This window comes from Haliotis cracherodii, unplaced genomic scaffold (assembly GCF_022045235.1).
Source record: "Haliotis cracherodii isolate W230 unplaced genomic scaffold, xgHalCrac1.p SCAF_22, whole genome shotgun sequence".
In the NCBI taxonomy this organism is placed as follows: Eukaryota; Metazoa; Mollusca; class Gastropoda; order Lepetellida; family Haliotidae; genus Haliotis; species Haliotis cracherodii.
In genome coordinates this window covers 13,275,844-13,302,192 of record NW_027266278.1, presented here as the reverse complement: position 1 = coordinate 13,302,192, position 26,349 = coordinate 13,275,844, and the positions used below count along the sequence as shown (strand labels likewise).

The 26,349-nt window shown below is 40.4% G+C and overlaps 2 protein-coding genes across 3 annotated transcripts in view; one reads left to right on the top strand and one right to left on the bottom strand.

Moving 5' to 3' along the window:
- The window catches only part of LOC139471165 (coatomer subunit beta'-like), a 31,419-nt gene extending 19,450 nt beyond the window's left edge, over positions 1 to 11,969 (bottom strand). For both annotated transcript variants that reach the window (XM_071253441.1, XM_071253442.1), the window contains exons 1-9: positions 11,895 to 11,969; positions 10,249 to 10,386; positions 9,632 to 9,718; positions 8,288 to 8,414; positions 7,153 to 7,301; positions 4,876 to 5,022; positions 4,540 to 4,639; positions 4,111 to 4,253; positions 3,099 to 3,298 (exon numbers count right to left, since the gene is read on the bottom strand). In XM_071253441.1, coding sequence (XP_071109542.1) covers positions 3,099 to 3,298; positions 4,111 to 4,253; positions 4,540 to 4,639; positions 4,876 to 5,022; positions 7,153 to 7,301; positions 8,288 to 8,414; positions 9,632 to 9,718; positions 10,249 to 10,386; positions 11,895 to 11,897 — 1,094 coding nt within the window. In that variant the 5' untranslated portion in view covers positions 11,898 to 11,969. The remainder of the gene's footprint in view (positions 1 to 3,098; positions 3,299 to 4,110; positions 4,254 to 4,539; positions 4,640 to 4,875; positions 5,023 to 7,152; positions 7,302 to 8,287; positions 8,415 to 9,631; positions 9,719 to 10,248; positions 10,387 to 11,894) is intronic.
- A 48-nt stretch (positions 11,970 to 12,017) lies between these two features.
- On the top strand, positions 12,018 to 18,052 carry LOC139471211 (transmembrane protein 107-like). Its single transcript, XM_071253497.1, has 4 exons — positions 12,018 to 12,506; positions 13,236 to 13,303; positions 15,603 to 15,703; positions 16,636 to 18,052. The coding sequence occupies exons 1-4, from the start codon at positions 12,423 to 12,425 to the stop codon at positions 16,797 to 16,799; spliced, it is 417 nt and encodes a 138-aa protein (XP_071109598.1). The 5' UTR covers positions 12,018 to 12,422; the 3' UTR covers positions 16,800 to 18,052.
- The last annotated feature ends 8,297 nt before the right edge of the window (positions 18,053 to 26,349 follow it).

Sequence of the window (26,349 nt, the reverse complement as noted above, 5' to 3'; positions counted from 1 at the left end):
CCCACGAGCACGGGTATGGTGCTGACAAACCTAGAAACATAATCGGGCCGAACGGGGATTTGAACCCACAACCATAGGTTTCTGGCGTGCCCAGGGGACGCAACTCTGCACAACGAATCGCGGCGCTGGCCTTAGACGACTTGGCCTCCTGTGCCACGGCTACTTAACAGATTGGGTGGTCAGACTTGCTGACTTGGATGATTACATGTCTTCGAAACCCAATTGCATGGATCGATGCTTGTGTTTATTTATTTATGTTTGAGTATTTACTGATCTGGAAAAGTGTTGATCGGGTTTTAAACAACAAACAAACATATGCATTCTGCTATTGAACAGAAGGTGACTATCACAGCAGCTTATATACAACCAGTGGCAAATAGTATGAGCAGTGATCCACAAACCCTAGGCATGAACACTTCGGCACCCTCTCAACTAGGGGACCAGATTGGATAACTTTGTGGTCTGGTATTGTTCACTTATGTTCACATTAGTTTGTTTATTTCTGCTATATGGCAGTGGTCTGTAAATAATTGAGTATGGACGACACAATCCAGTGATTGACATCATGAGCATCGATATCCTAGCAATTGGGATGCGATGACATGCATCAACAAATGATCAACCTAGTCAGCCAGTCTGACCATCCGCTCCTGTTAGTCACCTCTTACGATAACCATGGATGCTGAAGGCCAATTCTGACCCGGATCTTCAAGGGTTGCTTATGCCAGGGATTGGCTACTGACGACCTATTCTCCATCATGGAGTCTAGATTACCTAAGTGTGTGCAGCCAACAATGAAATATATCTTGCAAACATCTCATGAACAGATTCCTTTCAAATTGAACAAAACACATGACAGAAAACAATTTATTGACTAGAGATAACTTGGAGAATAAATTCATGAATAGGCCTTCCTGTGTAACCTTTAGTGATTCAACATGGTCCACACTGAGTGAGTATGGTTTTACGCCGCTTTTAGCAATATTCCAGCAATATCACGGCGGGGGACACCAGAAATGGGCTTCACACATTGTACCCATGTCGAGAATCGAACCCGGGTCTTCTGCGTGACGATGATCCACACTGAACCGGTACACATGTTAATAAGAACTAAGAGTATTATACAGGATACTTCTATCATCAACAATCAGCAGATACGGGTGCTGCAAAGGGAAGCAACTCATTACAGAATTTCAGGTGAGATACACACCTTACACATGTGTTTCAGATTTCTACAGAGGGCATAATACACTGCTCTCATTGTCACACTGTCTCAATATAATGCACAGGACAGAGTAATCCCATGTTTATCAATTCAGTTTAATTGTAAAAAATATCCCGCTGATAATCATAATAAGTGTCAAATTCTAAGCAATTAGTGTTCCGATGCTTAAATATTTTTGGCGTTTATGGAGGTAAAACACGTAAAAAATGGTGTGCACATTGTAAATGTTTCCATGGTTACACAGAAAAATATTGAAGTCTCATATATAAATATACCAAAAATAGTAACTACACAGACTACTTATTTAATCTTTAATACTAAAAACTGTAGAAAGTAACACAAAATCACTGACATCTTTCATTTAGTGCAAAACATGACAAGCCCATTGTATTATCAGCCAATCAGGAAACAGTCGTCTGTTTGTCATGTTTGTGGGCTATTGAAAACATAAACATGGATAGCCAATCACTTGCACTTTATTTACAATTTGATGATCACGATGATGAAATTTATAAAATAAATACTGATTTGTGAAGATCGGTCATACAAAGAGATCGCGAGTCTGATTAACTCATATGTGAAAACTGAAGCCTCTCATAGACTGAAAACAAACATATAGTGCGGTCATCTCCACAGATCAACACTACGATTTTACACGTGTTTAGCATAGGTCAGTACATGCACATGTAGTAACGTCCCATCATGTTGATAAGGTAACCATGGTAACAATATGTGTCAGGGGCCTATCCAGAACCAGGTTCATCCTCTGGAGTAGCGCCATCAATAGCTTCACTGAAAGATTAATTATATTAATAGAAATTACAGCATGCAAGATGGCCTGAAATCAAGAAATGATTTGTGCGCTCACTGAGTGAAGAAATAAAACTACAAGCAACACTGGAATCGCTGAAAAAAATCATCTCGCTGATGGATAAGAACCATCCTCTATATCGCCAGAGCTGGCATTTCGTTAATCCTACGACAAACCCAGGATCCATTCCCGTGGTTCTCACGATCTCAAACTACCTGCCCTTGATGTTCATCAGCCAATCTCACTGGCTACACTACTCAGCCTAATGGACCAATCAGAACGCATGTTACTAACCAGCTGCAATGTTGGGTTGGTGATATCAGTCCCATTGAGTCCCAAGAGTTTGCGAGAAAGTCAAGATTGAAAACCTGACACGCTACTAAAACTGGCGGTGGCAAGTCCTCACCTACCTATTTCCTTATCTCAACATTTGATGGGTCTGTAACAGGGGGAGGGGGAAATTTGAGATCGCGAGGACCATAGGAATGGAAACGGGTTAGAATAGGATTCCCGAAACGTGAGCCTCTTGGAGATATAGAGGATGGACAAGAACCAAACATACAATGCCAGTCATTTTTGTCATTTCAATCATTTTTCAATTTATTCAAAACCACAATTCTGACTATGGAATTGCAATGGTTTCGATTGCTTATTTGCCACTAAATGTTCCATTTAGCAATATTCCTGCCGTAAGATGAGGGCCGTGTAAATATAATCGTGTGTGGACAAGACAAAGCAGTGATTGAATCACACGCAATCATCCCTGTGGGATTCTGGGTTAGAATAGGTCCGGTGCAGATTAGGCTCGTTGTACGAGAAGCTAGGGATCGGGTGGTCAGGCTCAAAATTGCATGGATCGATGCTCATGATGTCAATCACTGGATTGTCCAGTCCTGACTCGATTATAGTTGGAATATACCTGAGTGCGGCGTTAAACAACAAACCAACAAAATGTCAACATGCGTTGATATATTTGATATCAAATGATGGGATTTTCTATGTTTTGTTATGGATGACACCTCATGGTCAACGTCCTCCAACAAGATCCCCCTTCCCTCTCACCTTCCATTAGGGTTGTGTTGGATGGTCTGGGGGTAGATTTCACAGCTACCCATGTCCTTCACCGCCAGGGGGAGCCGCTCTCCGTCATGGATGTCCTGGTCAGACATGGCCTTGATGTTGGCTTGTTGGACCTCTGCGTGCTTGGCCCAGATGATCTTCCCGCTAGCATCCATGGACATCGCTGGCTCTTCACGTCCCAGCTACAACACAACATCAAGCTGTTAGATTAAGGACATACACATGAGCAGGTAGTACCCCCACACCAAACCCATACCACCATCCCACACTCACACCCCCATCTGACACTCACAGCCTCACCCGACAATCACACCCTCACCCCACACTCCTACCCCCATTCCACACTCATCTGACACTCACAGCCTCAGCCACACTCACACCCCCACCCCCACCCCAAACTCACCCACCCCCATCCCTTTCAAACACTTACAACCAACATGACCCCACACTCACAACCCCTTCCCATACTCACACCAAAACCCCGACCCCACACTCACACCCCCACCCCACACTCTGGGCGGAATGGCCAGCTGTGTTCCCTTATCATTGTGAATGTCCTATGAGCATGGTGGGGCTGACTGTAACACTAGACTGCGACCTTCCTCCACAAACATTTCAGAGGTAAGGTAAAATGGGTCTAAATGCTGGTTTCCAGATCATTGCAAGTATATAGTCACATTGATGCACATGGGTGTGCATGTGTAGCTGTTTACACTAGTCTGGACTAATTGCCAGTTCAATAGTGCTTGCCCACAGTGATACCATGCCACAGTTTAAAATGAATATCCAACTCAGACAAAGTAAACTGACTTCAAACTGACGAGTCCTTGTTTTAGCCCCTTAATGCTGAACACTAGACAGGGTAACATCAAGTAACATCTTTTCACGTCTTTAGGTAGGACATGAGAGGGCTGAAACCACTGACCGGGTCTCTAGGCAGAATCTCTAGAACATGGAGGCTGTGAAAAACTTCAGAAATAATACCCATTCTCACCTTAATGATGATGCTTCCTTCATCGTATCCCAGGGCAACGTTGTTGGAACCCTTTTGACAACTGATTGTCCACACCCTCTCAAGTCCGTAGTTGAGGGTGCTCTCCAGGCGGTAAGTGTTGGCATGCCAGATTCTCACAGTACCTGAAATATGCATTCACACAAACCATTGATATCATGACTTATGTATATCACCTAAAGGAGTCAAAGAACAGCCGATTCCTTCATATGACTATAGTTTATCTGTCATGTCCTTTAACTTCTTTTGAGTAGTATAAATCATACAAAGGATAAGGAACACACAATGTTAAAAATATGTACAAGTAAGAGTGAGCTTTGGACACTGCTATTCATTTAAATTAATACACATTTATTGGAGAAGTTATAGAACACAGAGTTGAGGTAGTAGTGGTCAAGGGAGGTAACTCACCATCTTCTGAGCCAGTCAGTATGATGGGCAGCTCGGGGTGGAAGGACACAGCGGAGATGTTCTGTGCGTGGCCTTCTAATGTCTGCACACATGTCTTGTTCTGAAGATGAGGAGGAATAGATTTAAATATGACCTGATGTTTATTATATAAGTCTCAAAACCTGTAGGGTCATCCATAATCATAATAATCATAAAAATAAAAATTTAAGTCTGAAATTCAACAAACTCATACCTGTGGGTGTTATTGAGTATTTGATGCTCAGAAATTCATTTCGCACCATTTGACTAGACTTAATTTTGGACTAATGGCTTATGTCCAAGAGTGAAGGTAAGTACCTGGTAGTCCCAGATCTTCACAAGTCTGTCGTCAGCTCCAGAGATAAGGTATGGCTTATCTCCCCCTGTGTAGTAGTCAAGACAGTTGACCCCCTTCTCGTGGCCCTCCAGGGTAAAGTTGGGGGTGGAGGAACCGAGCTGCCACACCTGAAACAGATACAGATCATCATAAACACAGGAGTCAGCTGACACGGCTCCACTACAACGGCACTAAACATTTACTTGTCACTAGGACTAGATCATCATAAACACAGGAGTCAGCTGACACACCTCCACTACATCTGCATTAAACATTTACTTGGTCACTAGGACTAGATCACCATAAACACAGGAGTCAGCTGACACACCTCCACTACATCTGCACTATACATTTACTTCGTCACTAGGACTAGATCACCATAAACACAGGAGTCAGCTGACACACCTCCACTACATCAGCACTAAACATTTACTTGGTCACTAGGACTAGATCATCATAAACACAGGAGTCAGCTGACACACCTCCACTACATCTGCACTAAACATTTACTTGGTCACTAAACATTTACTTGGTCACTAGGACTAGATCATCATAAACACAGGAGTCAGCTGACACGGCTCCACTACATCAGCACTAAACATTTACTTGGTCACTAGGACTAGGTAATCATAAACACAGGAGTCAGCTGACACACCTCCACTACATCTGCACTAAACATTTACTTGGTCACTACGACTAGATCACCATAAACAGTATTAAACACAGGAGTCAGCTGACACACCTCCACTACATCTGCACTATACATTTACTTGGTCACTAGGACTAGATCATCATAAACACAGGAGTCAGCTGACACACCTCCACTACATCTGCACTAAACATTTACTTGTCACTAGGACTAGATCATCTTAAACACAGGAGTCAGCTGACACACCTCCACTACATCTGCACTATACATTTACTTGGTCACTAGGACTAGATCACCATAAACACAGGAGTCAGCTGACACACCTCCACTACATCTGCACTAAACATTTACTTGTCACTAGGACTAGATCATCTTAAACACAGGAGTCAGCTGACACACCTCCACTACATCGACACTAAACATTAACTTGGTCACTTGGACTAGATCACCATAAACACAGGAGTCAGCTGACACACCTCCACTACATCTGCACTAAACATTTACTTGGTCACTTGGACTAGATCACCATAAACACAGGAGTCAGCTGACACACCTCCACTACATCGACACTATACATTTACTTGGTCACTAAACATTTACTTGGTCAATAGGACTAGATCATCATTTAAATAGGAGTCAGCTGACACAGCTCCATATATCTGCACTAAACATTTACTTGTCACTAGGACTAGATCATCATTAAACACAGCAGTCAGCTGACACACCTCCACTACATGGGCACTAAACATTTACTTGGTCACTAGGACTAGGCACTCACTGACCAGGTCACTACCGTGAACCTGCTGTGTCAAGGTTTTCATCTGGGACACACCCACCCCAGCCTGACACAAAGGTCTTGGATTTACTACTAAGTGATGAAACAGCAGGGATTGATCTACGATTACAAAATAAATTGTTTGTTTTTTCGTTTCTTGTTTAACGCCTCACTCCAGCTATATGACTTGGTCTGCAAATAATCAAGTCTGAACCAGACAATCCAGTGATTGACATCATGAGCATCGATCCATGAAATTGGGATACAATGACATGCATCAACCAAGTCAGTGAGCCTGACCACCCGATCCTGTTAGTCGCCTCTCGGGACAAGCACAGTCGCTTTTTACGGCAAGCAAGGGTTGCTGAAGACCTATTCTACCCCGGATCTTTAATGGTCAATTACAAATTATGCCTTTGTCATACAAACTGGGGTAAAAAATAACTAATTTTTTAGGTATTATGACATTGCATTCTACATGTTCTATATGATAATGTAAACAGAAGGCAGTAAAGCCTCTGTCCCTAAATAAGTCCTGCCATCAGTGAAACACAAGTCACCTCTACCAAGATATCAAATTAGTAAATAACATGAACTGGAAAATTCTTAATTACCATTTAGGTTTTTTACTGACATTGGACATGATTGTTGCAGAAAAAAACAGCCTCTCAGCTGGTCAAGATACATCCCTAAGCTGGTCAAGGTTAAAATCAAGCAATCTCGCAATCATCCTAATATTGATATAGAATTAGCAGGATATATATTGCCAAACACAGGTAAATCTAATGAAATACAAGAAGCTGTGTGTTAGTTTGAATTTATCTTCCTACCCACCTTGACTGTTCTGTCGAGGGAGGCACTGGCAAACTGGTTGTTGTCTTTAGGGTTGATGACAATCTGCATGACGTAATGGGTGTGTCCCTCGAACACCTGAGTACACACCCACTTCTTGTCCCAGTCCCACAGCTTGATCAACATGTCATCTGAAGCCAGAGCATGGTCACTCAAATACATGTCAGGGAATCAGTAGTAGTGATGTACACAGTTGTCATTAACTATGTCAACAAGTCTCTGGATAAGTGACTGAGTGAGTATGGTTTTACGCCGCTTTTAGCAATATTCCAGCAATATCACGGCGGAGGACACCAGAAATGGGCTTAACACATTGTACCCATGTCGGGAATCGAACCTGGGTATTTTGCGTGACGAGCAGATGCTTTAACCACTAGGCTACCCGACTGCCCTGTCTCTGGATAAGATAAACTACCACTAGGCCTGTGTCAAACCATTCTCCACATAAAATGTTTAACGCCAATCTCAGCACTATCCAGCTATATCATGTATATGAAGGTGGTCTGTATATAATCGTGTCTGGACCAGAGACAATCTGGTGAGAGACATCATGGGATACATACATCAACCAAAATAGCGAGCCTGACCACCCAATCACACAAGTCGACTCTTACGACAAGCATTGATGTCAGTTACGCAAGCATTGATTGAATGCTGTAAATCCCTTGCTCTTGCTCAGAATAATAATTATAGCCTAGTTGGAACGGGTTTATTGTCAGTTAACTCCCTTGCCTTGGGAAGATGATATACTATTGCTGGTCAATTTGATAATTTTTTGTTTATTTTCCCTGTGAGGTGCAACACATATGAACAACAAGCATGAAATACTCATATCCCCCATCAATACTACCGCCATTTTGCCATAGGAACTCAAAAAAAAAAAAGTTTTCAAAAATCACAAACTATCAAAAGGCACCAGTTCACCACTTGACCTATCGATATGCCAAGTTTGGTTAAGATGGCTTTTGAGTTCTGCACCGGAAATGAAACGTGACCAAAGAACAGCATCCATTCCTATATCTCCCTTCCACTTGGAGCGGGATATAATAACTTATCATCATATATCAGCTAACAATGGTTACGGGAATTAATGCCCGAGATACACATGCATACTGACCACTGCTGGTGAGGATGTAGGGCTGTGTGGGATGGACTGCTATAGCACGGAGGTAGTCGGAGTGGGCTTCAAACTGGTGCACTCTCTCCAGCGTGTTGTAGTTGAATACACGGATGTGCATGTCATCCTAGAGGAAATAACATACATTTGAAGATGAACCAATGCATGCTCGATGGCATTCCTGTAAACTTTGGACAAATTCTAGTTCCATTGATTAAAGTGTACAGTAAAACCATGTTATCCTGGCTGGAATCTCCGCAAACTTTCAGGACCAAAGGAATTTCAGAATTCATTGATCACAGGTATTCAGTTATCTCCCTTTAAATTGTACTGGTATACCTGTATATTTCAATATGACCAACAGCAATACATGTTTAGTAATACAACTCCTGTATATTAATATTTTCCAATACAGTGACAGAACAATTAATATATAATTGTATACATTATATCTGCAATCTTGAGGCCTTTGGATGGACAGGGTTCCTATCTAAACCATTGATGACATTGTAGGTAGTCTGGTTTATCCATACTACCCATCTCGCAATCTAATTCTGGAGTATAGAATGAGGTGAGTGAGTATGGTTTTACGCCGCTTTTAGCAATATTCCAGCAATATCACGGTGGGGGACACCAGAAATGGGCTTCACATATTGTATCCATGTCGGGAATCGAACCCGGGTCTTCGGCGTGACAAGCGAAAGCTTTAACCACTAGGCTACCCGACCGCCCAATTGAATGAAGAAGTACCAGTTGAACAGTACAAAGATATATAATTTGGGCCCCAATATATATTGCTATAAGTATCGCAATACAGCTCCCAGTATGGTGATGTATTGCAATATGATTTATGTCCCAAAGAGCAGCATTAGAAATGGCACTAGTCCTGTAGTCCAAACTGCCCAATAGTTCAGTAGAAATTTGATATTTTTAAGGGTTTTGTTGTGTAATCATTACAAGGACTAGTGGACTAAACATGTTAATTTCAACCACTGAATAAGCCAACTCTAATTTAGTTTGAGCAGTGTATCTTCAACATGTATAATAGTTCTGGGATGTGACCAGGTTTTCCCGAAAAAGAGGAAAAGTCAATCCACGACGGTTGTCCGGTCATATTTTTCGGAGTGTTTTTTTAAAAAAAAATCTTTGATTATATTTTTACAAGGAAGATGATTTTTTGCGAGGACTACTGTTTTAAAAAACGTGATTTTCCACGTTTCCACTGAGATTTCACATCCCTGATAGTTTATACATGGTATCCCTATAGTATTTACAAGTAATGGTCATGCTGAACCAATGCTATATTATCAACTGAGTGACAGTCATGATGGTATTGATACTTACTGAACCTGTGATCACCCAGTTTTTCCTGGCCACAAACCTGGCTGTCCTGACCGGCAGATCACATACTTCAAATGATTTGATAAGTTGCTGAAAGAAACAGTTTTCTCATTAGTCAGAGTGCCAAATATCCATCGGTATCCACAGGGCCAAATTTTCTCATTTCAGATAACTGTATACATGAGTGAGTGAGATGGTTTTAACGCCACTTCGAACAGTATTCTAGTTTTATCGCAGCATGACAGCTTGATGTGGGAGGAAAGCCCAAAGAGATGTAAGGTCTAGACGTTGACCACTTTGGAGAAAGTACAGGTACTGTACTTACAAACCTAGAAACATAATCGGGGTGAACCAGGATTCAAACTGACAATCATTTGTTTCTGCAAATTGTGACTCCTGAGACAGCTGGGCCACATGCGTTTCTCTATATACATGATGAATACATAATGTAAACATGTATTTGGAAAGTTATAAATGGGATAATTTACAGACATTTGCTGAAGATTTTGGCTTCTGAATAGGTCTAGATAATATTCTGCTATTATTTAACTATTACACCTCATTACTATGTCCTGGCTGTATGGACAGCACTTATTTTTCTGTATGAAAGTAACACATACCTGTGATTCATAGTTCCACACATGAACGTTTCCATTGTATAAGCTAGCTAACATCCACTGCTCTGAGGGGTGAAGGTCCACACATTTCACCCGGTCAGATCGGGCAGACAACTTCCGCTTGATGTCAAGTCGTAAAGGCTGAAATGTAATGGGGTAAGGATGCATGATCTGTTAACGTTCAACATTGTTCTGGCTATCCATAAAGAAGAAGCACAAAATGATGTTCCTTGCAACACATACCATCTTCCCGAGGCAAGGACTTTAACTAACTCACTGATGCACTTTGAGGGGTAAGACCTGTTTTATTACAATATAGATCTTGATTATTGATAAGATAGACTTGACTGGGAGTCGCCATCTTGTTTCTGACTTGTAAATAGGAGGGACATAGGACCCATGGGAAGGGATAGTCACTGGTGATGCTATGATCGAATCTGGAAATTCCAGCCTATTTCGGCAAAGGGGGAAACTGGACTTTAAATTATCAGCTAACTCCCCTGCCTAAGGAAGTGCAAAATAGCAGGCCCAGAAGCGCTTGTTAAATCTCCAACATCATATCATTGCGTCAGAAGGACGGACACATACCTGCAAACTTAACTGAACAGCCTCAGATTTCGAATGCAATAAATAAAATAGGGGTTAGTACCTTGGTGGTATAAATTTCTTTTGGGTCTATTATTCATGCTATTGATCAGGGGAAATTTTCCATTGGAAGCCACTAGTGAATATCCTGAAATTATCCTGTGGTACCATCATAGTCAGTTGCAGCTGAAACTGATAGCTATCCTGGTAGAAAGGGCACTATGACAAAATTAACTACTCTGCTACGAGCATGATGAGAGCTGTGGCCAGACTAATGTAAGAACTTGGCACTGACTGAATTTCTAACTACATTGTTCCTAATTTACTGCACATAATAATATCAATAACCAACAAGCCTCACAATCTTGCTGCGAACTCCACAATGTGCTCCACATCTAGCCTTGCATCTTCTATTTCAAGATTGGGCTCTTAATATGTACATAGTGTATTTATTTACAGGAACTCGAGATACAATATTGCACGCCATAACTTTTCATAGCTCATTATTGAACTGAAATTTATCTCATCATGTGGATTGACAGATGTGATGAGAGCAATGGGCATGACTGGTTGGGATTTGTCACTACAACACACATATGATACATGCATATAACATTATCGTGATGTATTACGACAGTGTGTCACACAGTTTGGGATAACTATGTCACCTTTGGTAGGGAGTATTAAAATGTACACAAACGATCAAGTTCCACCATACATGATTCATTTACCATGTGTTTACCTGGTAAATGTATGATGAATGCTATATTTTACCCTATACACCATGTACCCTGGAATAAAAATCATGTGGGACATAGCAATGAACTATTTTGTGCAAATTGTTGATGTACACGATCTGAATGACACATCTTAATGCCTTAGAGCTAGGCAAAATTACCACGTTACTGTTATTTCCTTGACTGTACACAAACTACCGGCGCTTCATTAACAGCTGATTTAGTAGACAGTCATCAACAGTACTTACCATCGCGTTACTTCAGTTAGTAAAAATACTAATCAATCAGTCAACTAGGGTTTTATACAACTGTATAATCTTATCTTACCATGCTTCTGTCAAAATAATCTACTTGTAACTTGCAGAGTTGGATCAGAATACGTGGCTGTCGATCTGCGCATGAGCAAACGGAAACGCAAGTGCTTCTCGTAGACTCTCGTTAAACGAGAAGACAACAGTAATGGCCGCCAATTTTTGCGTGCATGCTCAGACACCTTTACTTGTTTGTACACTTCAAAATGCTGATGGCTGAATGCGAAATCTGATCAACACTTTTACATTTTTACGTTTTTTTTGTACAGATATATATGATTTATTTCAAAGAAACGTTTTTATAGAAGTTTGTGTTGGCATTTCGTCCAATATTGAACGTGTTGCCAGGGAAGCTTTCAGTTGGATGATATCAGGGAAGATTTCACTTTGATGCCGAACTAAGACTGTTGGATATCTACTCAGCAATTTGTTACAGCTGAACCCTTTATATTTCATCAGCATTCCTGCTTGTGTCCGACATACTGTTTTATTCATGCTGAACACATAAAACTCTATGCTTTGAAATCCTACTACAATTTCCATCATGAGGGTGTCTGGTCTGGTTCCTGCACGTTTCCTAACGCTTGTTGCTCATCTGATCATTGTCATTGTCATATTTTGGTCAAGAGTAAGTATGATGGATTGTTGCACTTTTTCTGATTTTAATTAGTTATGTGTAATCTTGTAAATTAGTCCCAATCTTACGGTTCTGTCACCTATCGTCGAGGGCACCATTTTTGAACAGCACTGACAAAGATTTGTTGCGTTATAACAACATTGAACAACAGGTGTGATGTCATCAAAGTTGCCAACTTCAGAGTGCACCCATTCGGCCTGTCAACATTTACTTCATGTGAAGTATGTACTTACTCCTGCCGGAATATTCTGTCGTCATTCAGAATTTTGATGACTGTATCATGCTACTCATGCTAATGGTCACAGAGTGCATGAGTGAAGTGTCAAGGGTAGGGTTGGGCAGTGGCAGCAAGAACAGTGAAGCATAGTGCTATATGGATGCACCCATTAACTGCAGTGTTCCCAAGTATGATACAGTTAAACAGTTTAATACAAGATCTTTGACAAGAATTGCAAAATAACATGTTATTCAGCATAAACTCAACAAAGCATGTGATCTCATGGCAAGGCAACTTATTGTGAGTTATATTTATGAACTGGCAAGCATTTAACTCAAATCACGCTAATGTGAACAATTCCCAGTGAGATAGTCCAGACATTCTGTTCATGCAGACAGTTTTACATGGGACAGAATGTTTGGATTAACATTTTTAACTACAAAGTACCATATAATCATTTTTGAGCATGTTTGATCTATTGTTTTCATGAATGTTTTATACAGGATGAAAATATCAAAATGTGTCTACCTGAATCCTACACACAAGCACAATATGATCTCAAGGACACACAGTGAGTATATTACCTCAGTAACTTCTCCCAGTTGTTTTAGAAATTAGTGTACCCAACTGATCTCCCAAGGTTTTGTCAATCTCAATGACATCAGATCTTAGTTCTTGCTACCACTAAACAAAGATCTGAGGACATCCCATTACGGGTCACGGTAGGCCCAGTCGTCTAAGACGTCGCAATTCGCTGTGCAGAGTTGCGTCTCTTGGGCACGTCAGAAACCTATAATTGTGGGTTCAAATCCCAGTTCGCCCCGATTATGTTTCTAGGTTTGTCAGCACCATACCCGTGCTAGTGGGTTTCACCGAAGTGGTAAACGTCTGAGACCTGCATCACTTTGGGCTTTCCTCTCACATTATGCTGACACACCGTGATATAACTGGATTAATGTGAAAAGCGGCTTTAAACCCAACTCACTCACTCACATCAGACAGACCTTTCGCGAACTTTGACCAAGCAATAGAAAGACTCACAAGAAGTCTACAATAGTCAATCAGCAGGCAGCTAAATCAAACTTTACGGCATGAGTTTCAAACTGGCGACTACGCTTCGAAACATGTTTTGACATATGCTCGATTAAAAAATAAAAAACTGAACAAAAGAACATTCTTGAATGGGGAATAGATGGTTTAGATTGTATAAATACAGACATAAAGACCATAGCTGTCGTTCGGAATACCCTGTGTGTGTTTTTTTTGAGGTTGCAAGATCAAAAATGACATTCCAACTGTCACTTTCACAATCTGATAACCGATGCTCTGATTGGTCAGATGAAGGTTGTTCTGACATGACCCGCAATGGGATGTCCTCAGATCTTTGTTTAGCAGTAGCGAGAACTAAGATCTGATTTTAATGAGATTGAAGGTTTTGTTTGCTTACTCGTTTTATGGATACGCATATTGAACAAAAATTACATTGAAATGAATTTGTATTTTTGTTGTGTTAACACCACACTCAGCAATATTCCAGCTATGTGACGGCGGTCTGTAAATAGTCGTGTCTGGACCAGATTATCCAGTGATTGACATGAGAATCGATGTACCTAATTGGGTGAGGTGAAATGGAGTTTAACATAGCGTTCAGGATTATTGCACTTATATAGCAACATGCAGGCATGCGTGTGTGGCTGCTCGTACTAGTCTGGAGTAATGCCGATTTTATAGTGCTAGCACACTAAGATGCCATGCCAGTTTAACATGAATACCCCTCTGAGCTGCCCAGTCCTTGTTTTAGCCCCTTAATATCGAAGGCCAGGCAGGGTAACAAGGAGTACCATCTTTTAATGTCTTTTGGTATGACGCTGCTGGTGATTGAACCCCAGACCTTCTGCTCTCTGGGCAGACACTCTACCACTAGACGGAAGCGCAATTGGGATACGATGACATGCATCAACCAATTCAGCGAATCTTGACATTTCCCCACTGACCCCAAAAGTTGTGATATTTATATTTTTGTGTATATCATTGAGTATGTTTGGAAAGCCATATTATTGAAAAGATTTACGTCTGATGTACTATTTCCAAGATGAATTTTCATTTGTTTGTTTAGTCAGATTGGTTCAAAATTGCAAACTAACAGAAAAGCACCCAAATTTCCTCTTACATTCTTACCATACAAAATACATTATACTTAAAATATAACAGTAAGTCAGACAAACAAAGAAAATAATTAAGCTGGGGGAGAAGTATTTGGCATCATGACAGTCATCACTTGTTTGTAAACATAACATTACTTACATTAATGACAGATTGCTGTAAAACATAATAGGGACGTGTACATAATCTTGAAGTACCCACAGTTTGATGATGTCAAGCCCAAGGAAACATGACAAATTACACGTATTAAGATGTAAGATTAGTGATGTTGTATGGTACATGTCTTATTCATTTATCTGCCTCCGTTTTTTCCATAATAATGTATGCTCCCTAGAACGGATGTCAATAACCACTCCCTACTGCTATGCATCTTGGGCATGTAATATGACGATTGACCATCCATGTTTAATACATTAAACATTATCTGGACCATCCCAAGTCTGTTCGTCATTATTAAGAAGCAACACTACAGTACATAAAGCTGAAAGGTTGTTTGTGTGTTCAAAGATCATTATTTGGAAAGTAAGGTTTACTCAGACATAATTTGAATTTTAGACATAAATATTATGTTGCACTTTTCTATAATAGGTTGCACTGGTGAATGTTTTTTATAGCAAAAATCGAGCCCTGTTTGCAGAGTATTGATCATTTTAATACATTGTTGTTTTTTATATATTCTTGTTCATGTTTACTGTTGTGTTTGACAGGTTGATCATTGGCTTGTCTGTCACTCTCGGGTTGTTCTTCGTGGAACTGGTTGGTTTTATTGGAGGAATCACGATGTTCATGCCGTTCCAGAGTTTACTGTGTATCCTTTGTGTTGGTGTAGTTGTTGTCACGTCTGCCGCCCCAGTTACCTTGCTGGCTGTGTAACCTTCAGGTAATGGAGACGCGTCATACCAAAAGACGTTAAACTTGACGATGGTACTTGTTGTTACCCTGTCTGGCACTCGGCATTAAGGGGATAAAACAAGGACTGGTCGGCTTGGAGTCAGTATACTGTGTCTGAGTGGGGTATTCATGTTAAACTGCGGCATGGTATCTCAGTGAGCTAGCACTATAAATCGGCATCAGTCTGGACTAGTACAAGCAGCCACACAAACACACTCGCACACACACACATGCATGCACGTCGCTATATAAGTGCAATAATCTTGGACGTGACGTTAAACCCAATTTCACCTCACCTCACCTCAGGTAATGGACCAACATTTTCACCTTTACATCAACACTAACTTGACTAACATTGACAATTTTTCATCAGTAAATAAATTCTTTTAATGTTCTATCTAGCTGGGCTTAGGAAAGTAAGTAAAAAAAATAATCTTATACAGTGTAAGACTAGATACTAGACATCATTTGTATGATGTATTTCTTAAAGAATGTCTGGCTTTAAATGCGTCTTATTGAACATTTTGATATTCACATACATGAACATGTGAACAAGTGAGGAAGAAAATTCTAAATTAACAGGATTTTTTATTTTTCCCCAACAAACACGTCACAATATTGACGTTTAGTGCCACATTAGGTTTGCTTGCATAATTTCTCTTGTACCTCTGCATAATCTTATATTTGCTTGATTTTTGAAGCAAGACGTTTGAAGCAAGTTGTGATACTGGTCATTTTTGTACCTTTCAATATTTTAGGCTTTTTTTTGTCTATGATGCTGATGTTATTGTTTGTGTCTATTTTTGCAAATTACCATTGGCGTTTTATGATTCCTTGACGGAGTCTCAGCAACGTGTGCTCACTGCGGAGCTGCTGTGGCATTGTCCTACTTCCTGTTTGACGCCTGGCCTTGCGACTGGTACTGGTACATCTTTGGATTCTGCAGCGCATTCCCGGGATTGACTGAAATCATGACCATCATCGGTGTGTTAGCGTTTAAAAAAGGATACTGAGCACTAGCACAAACACCATCACGGGAAGTCCCACGAGTGCTGTCAGATCATTAGGGTTATATATTGACAGGGCGGTTTAATGTTTGTCTGTGATAAGGCATCGTCTCCAACTGCTTTGTTTTGGATCGTCTTTTCAACAGCGGGATCGTTATCAATACTTCATGGGTTGCACACACTACGTTCCTACTTGTGACTATGGACAGCTGATCTGTAGTGTGGGGGCACAGGTGGCCCAGTCGTCTACGGCGCCGCGATTCGCTTTGCAGAGTTGCGTCCCTTGGGCATGCCAGAAACCTATGATTGCGGGTTCGAATCCCGGTTCGCCCCGATTATGTTTCTAGGTTTGTCAGCACCATACCTGTGCTCGTGTATTTCACCGAAGTGGTAAACGTCTGAGACCTGCATCACTTCGGGCTTTCCTTCCACATTAAGCTGACACGCCGCGATATAACTGGAATACTGTTAAAAGCGGTGTTAAACCAAACTCACTCACTCACTGATATGTGGTTTAACTGTCACGGATACGTGCTTTGTCGCGAATGAAATGAGACCCATCTTCCTGAGGCAAGGGCGTTAACTGATTATAATAGTCCAGTTTCCACCCTTAAAAAACTAGGCTGGAATTTCCACTTGTAGCTCCACCAGTGGCTATTACGAGTTAAGTCCCTTCTATGTCCCTCCTATTGACCAATCAGATTCAACCTACTTCAGTTGCACTTTCTTCAAACAAAATGCAGCACCCAGTCAAGACTGTCTGATTGATAAACAAGATCTATAATGTAATAAAATCGGTCTTACCTTGCGAAGTGCGTCATATCACTTGAGCCCCTTGATTAAAGATATGATGTTTGTATGTTCTTTAATGTCGCACTCAGCAATATTCCAGCTATATGACAGCGGCCTGTAAATAATCTAATGAAAAGATTTCCAAAATATCTGTTGACAGTACACATGCTTTGCAAATCCTGAGGTCAGCTGAAATCTGCATGTTGAAATCCGTTTATAAACCAGATGTCTAGTTCGTTACAGGAATTTGATTAGACTTTGCATAGACTCGTTTGTCCAGCCAAAACGTAACTCCGGAATTCCAGCCTAGTTCGGCAAGGGTGGAAACTGGACTTTTATGGTCAGTTAACGTCCTTGCCTCGGGAAGATGGATGAGACTGTGTATAACTCATGGAGTTCAAATGATCCCTACCCCGTGCAGGAGCTCTGTGCAAACCCCCCCCGTCTCCTGATATTGAAGCAGTAGATGGCTGTTTATATGTTATATACAAACTGGCTCCATTGGAAGGGAGAGAAGCAGCACAAACCAGAAGATCCGGAACCAGTCTATGGCACATGTTGGAAAAGAAATATTGGGGAATGGGGAGGTAACTCTAAACTAGAGGTAAACAAATCAAGGAAAATCTTCGCGAAATCGAAAGTTATCACAGTGAATTTAGGTATATCTCAACCGATTTTGAAACGGAAAAAAGCAAGACGCAAAAAATGTCATCTTTATATTGAATCATAGACGCAAAATCATAAATTAAGACTCTTAGCGTCCCTAAATTTTGAACCCTGGTTTGTGGGATCTGAAAGCACATAAGCCTGAGCACTTGGTTTCCCTCTTGTTTTATCCAGTCAGATTAACATGGCTTGAGTTATTGGTTATTAGCGATTACACTGCAAGTGATGTAGGAACGTAGTGTATAGGAACCTGTGAAGTATTGACGACGATGTGTATGTATTACATATAGGCTATAGGTTCATATCTCATGCTAGGCTACATATACTTTGTGTTTTAGATAAGGTTTCGAATTTTCTTGTATATTAGCCCTCTGAGGCCTAGAGTTCATTAAGGCTTCAACTGTATGGTATATTTGTTAAGGAATGTCTGGCTTTAAATGTTTCTTATTGAACATTTTGATATTCACATACATGAACATGTTGTTTAATGAGGAAGAAAATGCTATATTAACAGGATTTTAAATTTTTTTCCCAAACAAACATGTCGTATGGGAGTTTAGTGCCACATTAGGTTTGATTGCATAATTTCTCTTGTACCTCTGCATAATCTTATGTTTGATTGAGATATGAAGCAAGAGGTTTGCAGCAAGTTGTGATACTGGACTATTTTGTGCCTTTCAATAATTTAGGCTTGTATTTGTCTATGATGCTAATATTGCAGAGTTTGTAAGTTATTTATTAACCTGCCTTGTGTACTTGTTACAAGTGTACTTACATGCCCGTCCTTATAATGTTGATCATTATTCATTTTGCTATGATATTTTGATGGCATGTCTATTTGTGTCACGACAGAAACTTGTACGCAAATATGTATGCTCTAGAAGCAAAATAAACATTTTTTTATGAATTTTGATTCATTTTCTGGTATCATTTTTCACAGATTCTGTGATTGTTGTGCCCAAATTCAACGTGGAATGCTATGATCAGGTGATATAGACGCCATTGCTGGGATCATTTGTGCAGAGATTTACAATGCTGGGACTTGTGAGTGTAAGAGGCTGAAATAAGTTCCAGCAAATTCTTCAGACAGGCTATAGGCCATGACCAGCATGATTTAGGGCATTCTCTGAAAACAGTTCTGGGTTTTTTTTCAATTAAAAATCATATAAATTTGAAAAATATTTAGGGACTGGTCATTTATGAAAATATATATATGTATACTGTATTTGGCGTAAATAGTGCCCAGGGCACTCTCAAAATTAGAAATAGGGGGCTCTTATTAGAATATCTTTTTGATGGGGAGAAAAACAGAGTTGAAAGACTGTGAATTTCGTGGTTTATGCTCACAGCCTGAAATGTTTATATACGACAGATATATTTTTCAAGGATTTAATTGGCCTTAATTAAGAGACATATAACACACGCGTGCATATTATACACAAATAAATAAGTCTTTTGTACATTGATCAATCGGAAGGGGTGCTAATTGGGATTGTTCACTAGCCAATATATTAACAAATATCGCCGTGGGCGCTTATTACGTTGAAGACAGTATGTGTTTTGGGACAGGCAGATTTTAGGACATGACATTAGCTGTATGTGAGGTAAAAGTTCCATTTGTGACCACTGTAGGAACAAGAAATAAAATTCAAAGCCTAAAAGTTATTTGGCAACTATATTGCCCTTAAAAATAATCAAATACACAAGAAAATATGGACTATTGTAAATTTTCAGTTTTAAAAGACAATAGTAGAGGGTGTTTTTAAAAATGGCTTACAGGTTGGTCAGTGTGCGCTAGAGCAGGGTGCTTAACATGGCGAATATGATATGTCTGATGCATTATGCTCACGATAGATGGATGTCCTTATTTGATTGGAGCTTTGTGACCAGGTGATCAAAATCTTACATGGACTGTTCGAACAAGGATTCTTATCAGAACAGAAATATAAGCCAAAATCAATACTCTCTTGCATCCAATGGGACTTGTAGTGGATGTTATTTTTTATATTTTTTTAATATTTGCATACGAAAAAAACCTGCATATATAGAGAATCTCCCCCAATATCAAAAGACACAAGGGTGAGATTTTATTTATCATCCAATATCATTCTTAAATTGAAATATGTGAGAAAAGAAAAACGGTGATTTATAAAAGCGATATCTCCTTTGGGAACCAGTTTTGGAAGATAAATATAATAATCAAATTAGGTCTCACAACTTGTTACAATATCCCAGCATATAGACGTTTCAAATGACAGCTGACTCCCAAGTTAATCAGACCAAGTGCCAACTCCTCCAGTCTGGGGTCCACAACAACACAAAGTTGACATGAAATTCATCATTTTATTCAACAGAATCCTCTACAGAAACAAAAGATGTAAAAATATATACTCATTGTTTTCTGTATGAAATAAAGTTGATGAACATGGAGTGATACGGTCACCACTTAAGTCAGTATACAAAACATTTTCACATTCATTTGGAGCAGAAATCGCTCTGGTATTGAAAATGCTTCAATTCTTTATTCGGCTTGATTAATTTTGTTACCATCATGCACCATGAGCATATAATCGATGTGGAGTTGGCGCCACATGAATGGACATTCATTAATAATATTTTCATCATCTCAATATTTTGTGTCAACAATCCAGATTTATCTGAAGACACATTTAGGTACTTTCTTGTTTTATGCTCTAGCGGGTGTTTTTTTGCAGTAGTAAAACCAAAACAATTAAAATACCTTGTTTGAGAGAGAGTGTGTTTCACACAAAGATTTCTTTCTATTTTTCTAATACCTTCTACTTCAAGAGGTAGTTCTAGAATATTAGCCTCAATTCAACAGTGAGTGAGTTGGGTTTAATGCCACTTTGAACAGTATTACAGCTTTATCACGTGTGTCAGCTTCATGTAGAAGGAAAGCCCAAAGTGAGGCAGGTCTTAGGCGTTTACCACTGTGGTGAAACCCACACGCACGAGTATGGTGCTGATGAAAAAGAATTGAGGTGAACCAGGATTCAAACCCACGATAAAAGGTTCCTGGCATGCTCTAGGGACGCAACTCTGCACAGCGGATTGCGGTGCCTTAGACTACTGGGCCACCTGTGCCCCCAAGATTAGGAGCTCCGAAGATCAAAATGCCTACCAAGATATAAAGGATCACAGCCTCTTAAATATCCCAATATTTCATTTTACCAAAACAGTTACATGATTCAAGTGTCCGACTACATGATTAGCAAGCACTTTAGGAAATTTGATTGTTATTTTCAGGCTCTCAAATACAGTAAGTTTCTAAAACACTTTTAACATGACTACGGACACAAGTCTTTCAGCCAATCATGCAGGTCTTGTGAAGTAATTGCACAGGGTCATCTTCCCAAGGCAAACGTGTCCACTAGCCTGTATCAAAGAGGTTGTGTGTGTGTGTGAGCATGTGCGGGTGTGCGTAAAAAGATGAAAAAGACATATTTGTGTCAACAAAGACAGGCGCAGCGGTAAAATAGCATTCAGACGAAGGTGTACCAGTCGTGGATGTAGATTTTGAGAGACGTTCTCTGATTGGACTATCCATATGTTCTATAGTCCAATCATATTAGGCACAGGAGAGTGGGCTTGATGTGGCATAGTGGAACAAGACTTTGATAAAATGGCTAGTGGACGCTCTTGCCTCGGGAAGGTGGCACGGGGTATGTGCGAGTTATCCCACAGCTTCTATGAAAGTTATCACACAGGTTACGCGGAAGTTATCACATAGATCCTGTGCAAGTTATCACATAGCACCTGTGCAAGTGATCACATAGGATCTGTGTTCAACTAACCACAAGCATCCAATGCAAGTCTTCATGCTGATACAAAGCAAGTCATTTCACAAACATTTCAAACTGGAAAAAAAAATGGCTGACATGTGATGGAAAAATTAAGGTTACAAAAAGTTTGTATACACCAACAAAACTATTGCTTTTATCATGGACGCATGACTGCTGAGGAGTCAGTGTCATTAAATGGGACAGTACAACAACTACCAGTCAAACACAACAGGCTGGAGAAGGGTCCATGGTTCTTCCACAGGTGATCATAATTATATCTAGTTCATAACTGTACAAATAATGCCACAGCTGTCTTCATGGGACTAGGAATACATGATTGAAGGGATGACAATTTTCTGTTGATTATCTGCATGGTTGGAAGCAATTTGAAATGTTGCCATGAGTTCCACGCATTGTCATTCCTGATGTGGGTTCATAGAAACATTTGTGCTGAACACAATCCATCGCCAACACTTCATGGGTTTGTATCCACCACATTCCTCCATCACCATGGATACGTGCAGTGTAGTAGCTTTAATCAACCACCACATGAAACCACGGTCTTTGAGGGACCCGGGGTAGAATAGGTGTTCAGCAACCCATGCTTGTAGTAAAAAAGCGACTGTTTGTCGAAAGAGAAGACTAACGGGATTGGGTGATCAGGCTCGCCGACATGATTGATGCATGTCATCGCATCCCATGATGTCAATCACTGGATTGTCTGGTCTAGACTCAATTATTTAACAGACCGCCATCATATAGCTGGAATATTGCTGAGTGTGGCGTTGAACAACGAACAAAACAAACAAAATCCAGCAAGAGGTAAACCAGTGAGCTCCTTGACAAATGAGCAATCGGATAACATCGCACAAACAGTGCTATTTTTCATGGAACATATGCTCCAACATTGTTGCCATATACACATTGCTTCAACATGAGTGAGTGAGTTGGGTTTACTGCCACTTTGAACATTATTCCAGTTATATCCCAGCATGTCAGATTAATGTGGGAGGAAAGTGGGAGGAAAGTCTGAAGAGATGCAGATCTCAGACGTTTTCCACTGTGGTGTAGCCCACAAGCATGAGTATGGTGCTGACAAACCTAGAAACATAATCGGGGCGATTCGAAACAGATTCTGGCATGCCCAAGGGAGGTAACTCTGCGCGTCATGATACGACACCCCCAGTTTTTTTTCCACAAAATTCATGCAGAGAGGGCTGATTAGACTTCAATGACCTGCACAGCTTCATGTCAATGCTTGAGTCACGAATAGCCCGTGTTTTGTGAAAACTTATTCATGGTGATGGAGGAACTGTGACGTGTTGACGATGAACACAAACATATATCAAAACATGTACGTTCAATTATCTAACTATTCAGTAGGACTACATACTGGTGTAACAAACTATGCAAAGAGGCAACATTCTGAAAATTTCTGTTGTGAATACCAATACCAAACACTCCAGTCAAGAATTTATGTAGGTTTTAACATAAAAGGAATGTTCGTATTAATGACTGGCAAACCATTTCGTGCAAACTGTAAAAACAGTTGATGAATCTTTACGTAAAAATGTATGATACACACGTTCAGTCAGTTTATGACAAGGGACGCATTATAATAACACTTCTTGTCCCACTTGAAATCTCAAATTTAAAACTCTTCTCACTTCTCAAATTATACAGATCAAGATGGGCCTCCACCATAACTAGTTTATCCAACCGAAAAATATATTATCTAAGCAAGTTTATGTAAAGTTCACCACTGCAAAAGCGTAATTTTTTCATCCTAAACTGTCAAGCCGTATGGCTAAAAAGGCTCAGTTAAAAAAGACCAATGGTTAAAGCAGAGAACTCGTATTTTAAGAGTGAAAAATATTGTTTGCTTGACATTCTAGAAGTTGGTGAGAAAATAAGAAAAGATACACCCAGAAGTTGTTATCCATAAAGTAGTTATTTCCTTAGTAAAAATTGCTCTCTGAAAGGTGAGGGCCCCATTTCACAAAATGATCATAGCACAACAATTTTTGTAACTCCCACAGTTTAACACAGACTTACGAAACTTACCATATTCGACGTAATAAGCGCCCACAGCGACATTTGTTTATATATTGGCTAGTGAACAATCCCAATTGGCATGCCTTCCGATTGATCAACGTACACAAGATTATTTATTCGCGTATAATACACACTCGTGTGTTATATGCACCCTTAATTATGGGCAATTACATTCTGGAAAAATAAATCTGTCATACATAAACATTTCAGCCTGTCAGCATAAACCATGAAATTTATCTTTCAACTCTGTTTTTTCACCAAAATTATATTCTATTAAGAGCCCCCTATTCCAAATTTTGAGAGTTCCCTGGGCTCTTATTACGTCGAATACGGTGTATATACAATGAGGTACTATGCAGATGCTAGAGGAACATAACACAAGATATCAATACACTGATGGTAGGGGACATCCTATCAATACACTGATGGTAGGGGACATCCTATCAATACACTGATGGTAGGGGACATCCTATCAATACACTGATGGTAGGGGACATCCTATCAATAGACTGATGGTAGGGGACATCCTATCAATAGACTGATGGTAGGGGACATCCTATCAATAAACTGATGGTAGGGGGCATTCTATCAATACACTGATGGTAGGGGACATCCTATCAATAGACTGATGGTAGGGGACATTCTATCAATAGACTGATGGTAGGGGACATCCTATCAATAAACTGATGGTAGGGGACATCCTGTCAATAGACTGATGGTAGGGGACATCCTATCAATAGACTGATGGTAGGGGACATCCTGTCAATAGACTGATGGTAGGGGACATCCTATCAATAGACTGATGGTAGGGGACATCCTATCAATACACTGATGGTAGGGGACATCCTGTCAATAGACTGATGGTAGGGGACATCCTATCAATACACTGATGGTAGGGGACATCCTGTCAATAGACTGATGGTAGGGGACATCCTATCAATAGACTGATGGTAGGGGACATCCTATCAATAGACTGATGGTAGGGGACATCCTATCAATACACTGATGGTAGGGGACATCCTGTCAATAGACTGATGGTAGGGGACATCCTATCAATAGACTGATTGTAGGGGACATCCTGTCAATAGACTGATGGTAGGGGACATCCTATCAATAGACTGATTGTAGGGGACATCCTATCAATAGACTGATGGTAGGGGACATCCTATCAATACACTGATGGTAGGGGGCATCCTATCAAAACACTGATGGTAGGGGACATCCTATCAATAGACTGATGGTAGGGGACATCCTATCAATACACTGATGGTAGGGGACATCCTATCAATAGACTGATGGTAGGGGACATCCTATCAATAGACTGATGGTAGGGGACATCCTATCAATAGACTGATGGTAGGGGACATCCTATCAATAGACTGATGGTAGGGGACATCCTATCAATAGACTGATGGTAGGGGACATCCTATCAATAGACTGATGGTAGGGGACATCCTATCAATAGACTGATGGTAGGGGACATCCTATCAATAGACTGATGGTAGGGGACATCCTATCAATACACTGATGGTAGGGGACATCCTATCAATACACTGATGGTAGGGGGCATCCTATCAATAGACTGATGGTAGGGGACATCCTATCAATACACTGATGGTAGGGGACATCCTATCAATACACTGATGGTAGGGGACATCCTATCAATACACTGATGGTAGGGGGCATCCTATCAATACACTGATGGTAGGGGACATCCTATCAATAGACTGATGGTAGGGGACATCCTATCAATACACTGATGGTAGGGGACATCCTATCAATACACTGATGGTAGGGGACATCCTATCAATACACTGATGGTAGGGGACATCCTATCAATAGACTGATGGTAGGGGACATCCTATCAATAGACTGATGGTAGGGGACATCCTATCAATACACTGATGGTAGGGGACATCCTATCAATAGACTGATGGTAGGGGACATCCTATCAATACACTGATGGTAGGGGACATCCTATCAATACACTGATGGTAGGGGACATCCTATCAATACACTGATGGTAGGGGACATCCTATCAATACACTGATGGTAGGGGACATCCTATCAATAGACTGATGGTAGGGGACATCCTATCAATACACTGATGGTAGGGGACATCCTATCAATACACTGATGGTAGGGGACATCCTATCAATACACTGATGGTAGGGGACATCCTATCAATACACTGATGGTAGGGGACATCCTATCAATACACTGATGGTAGGGGACATCCT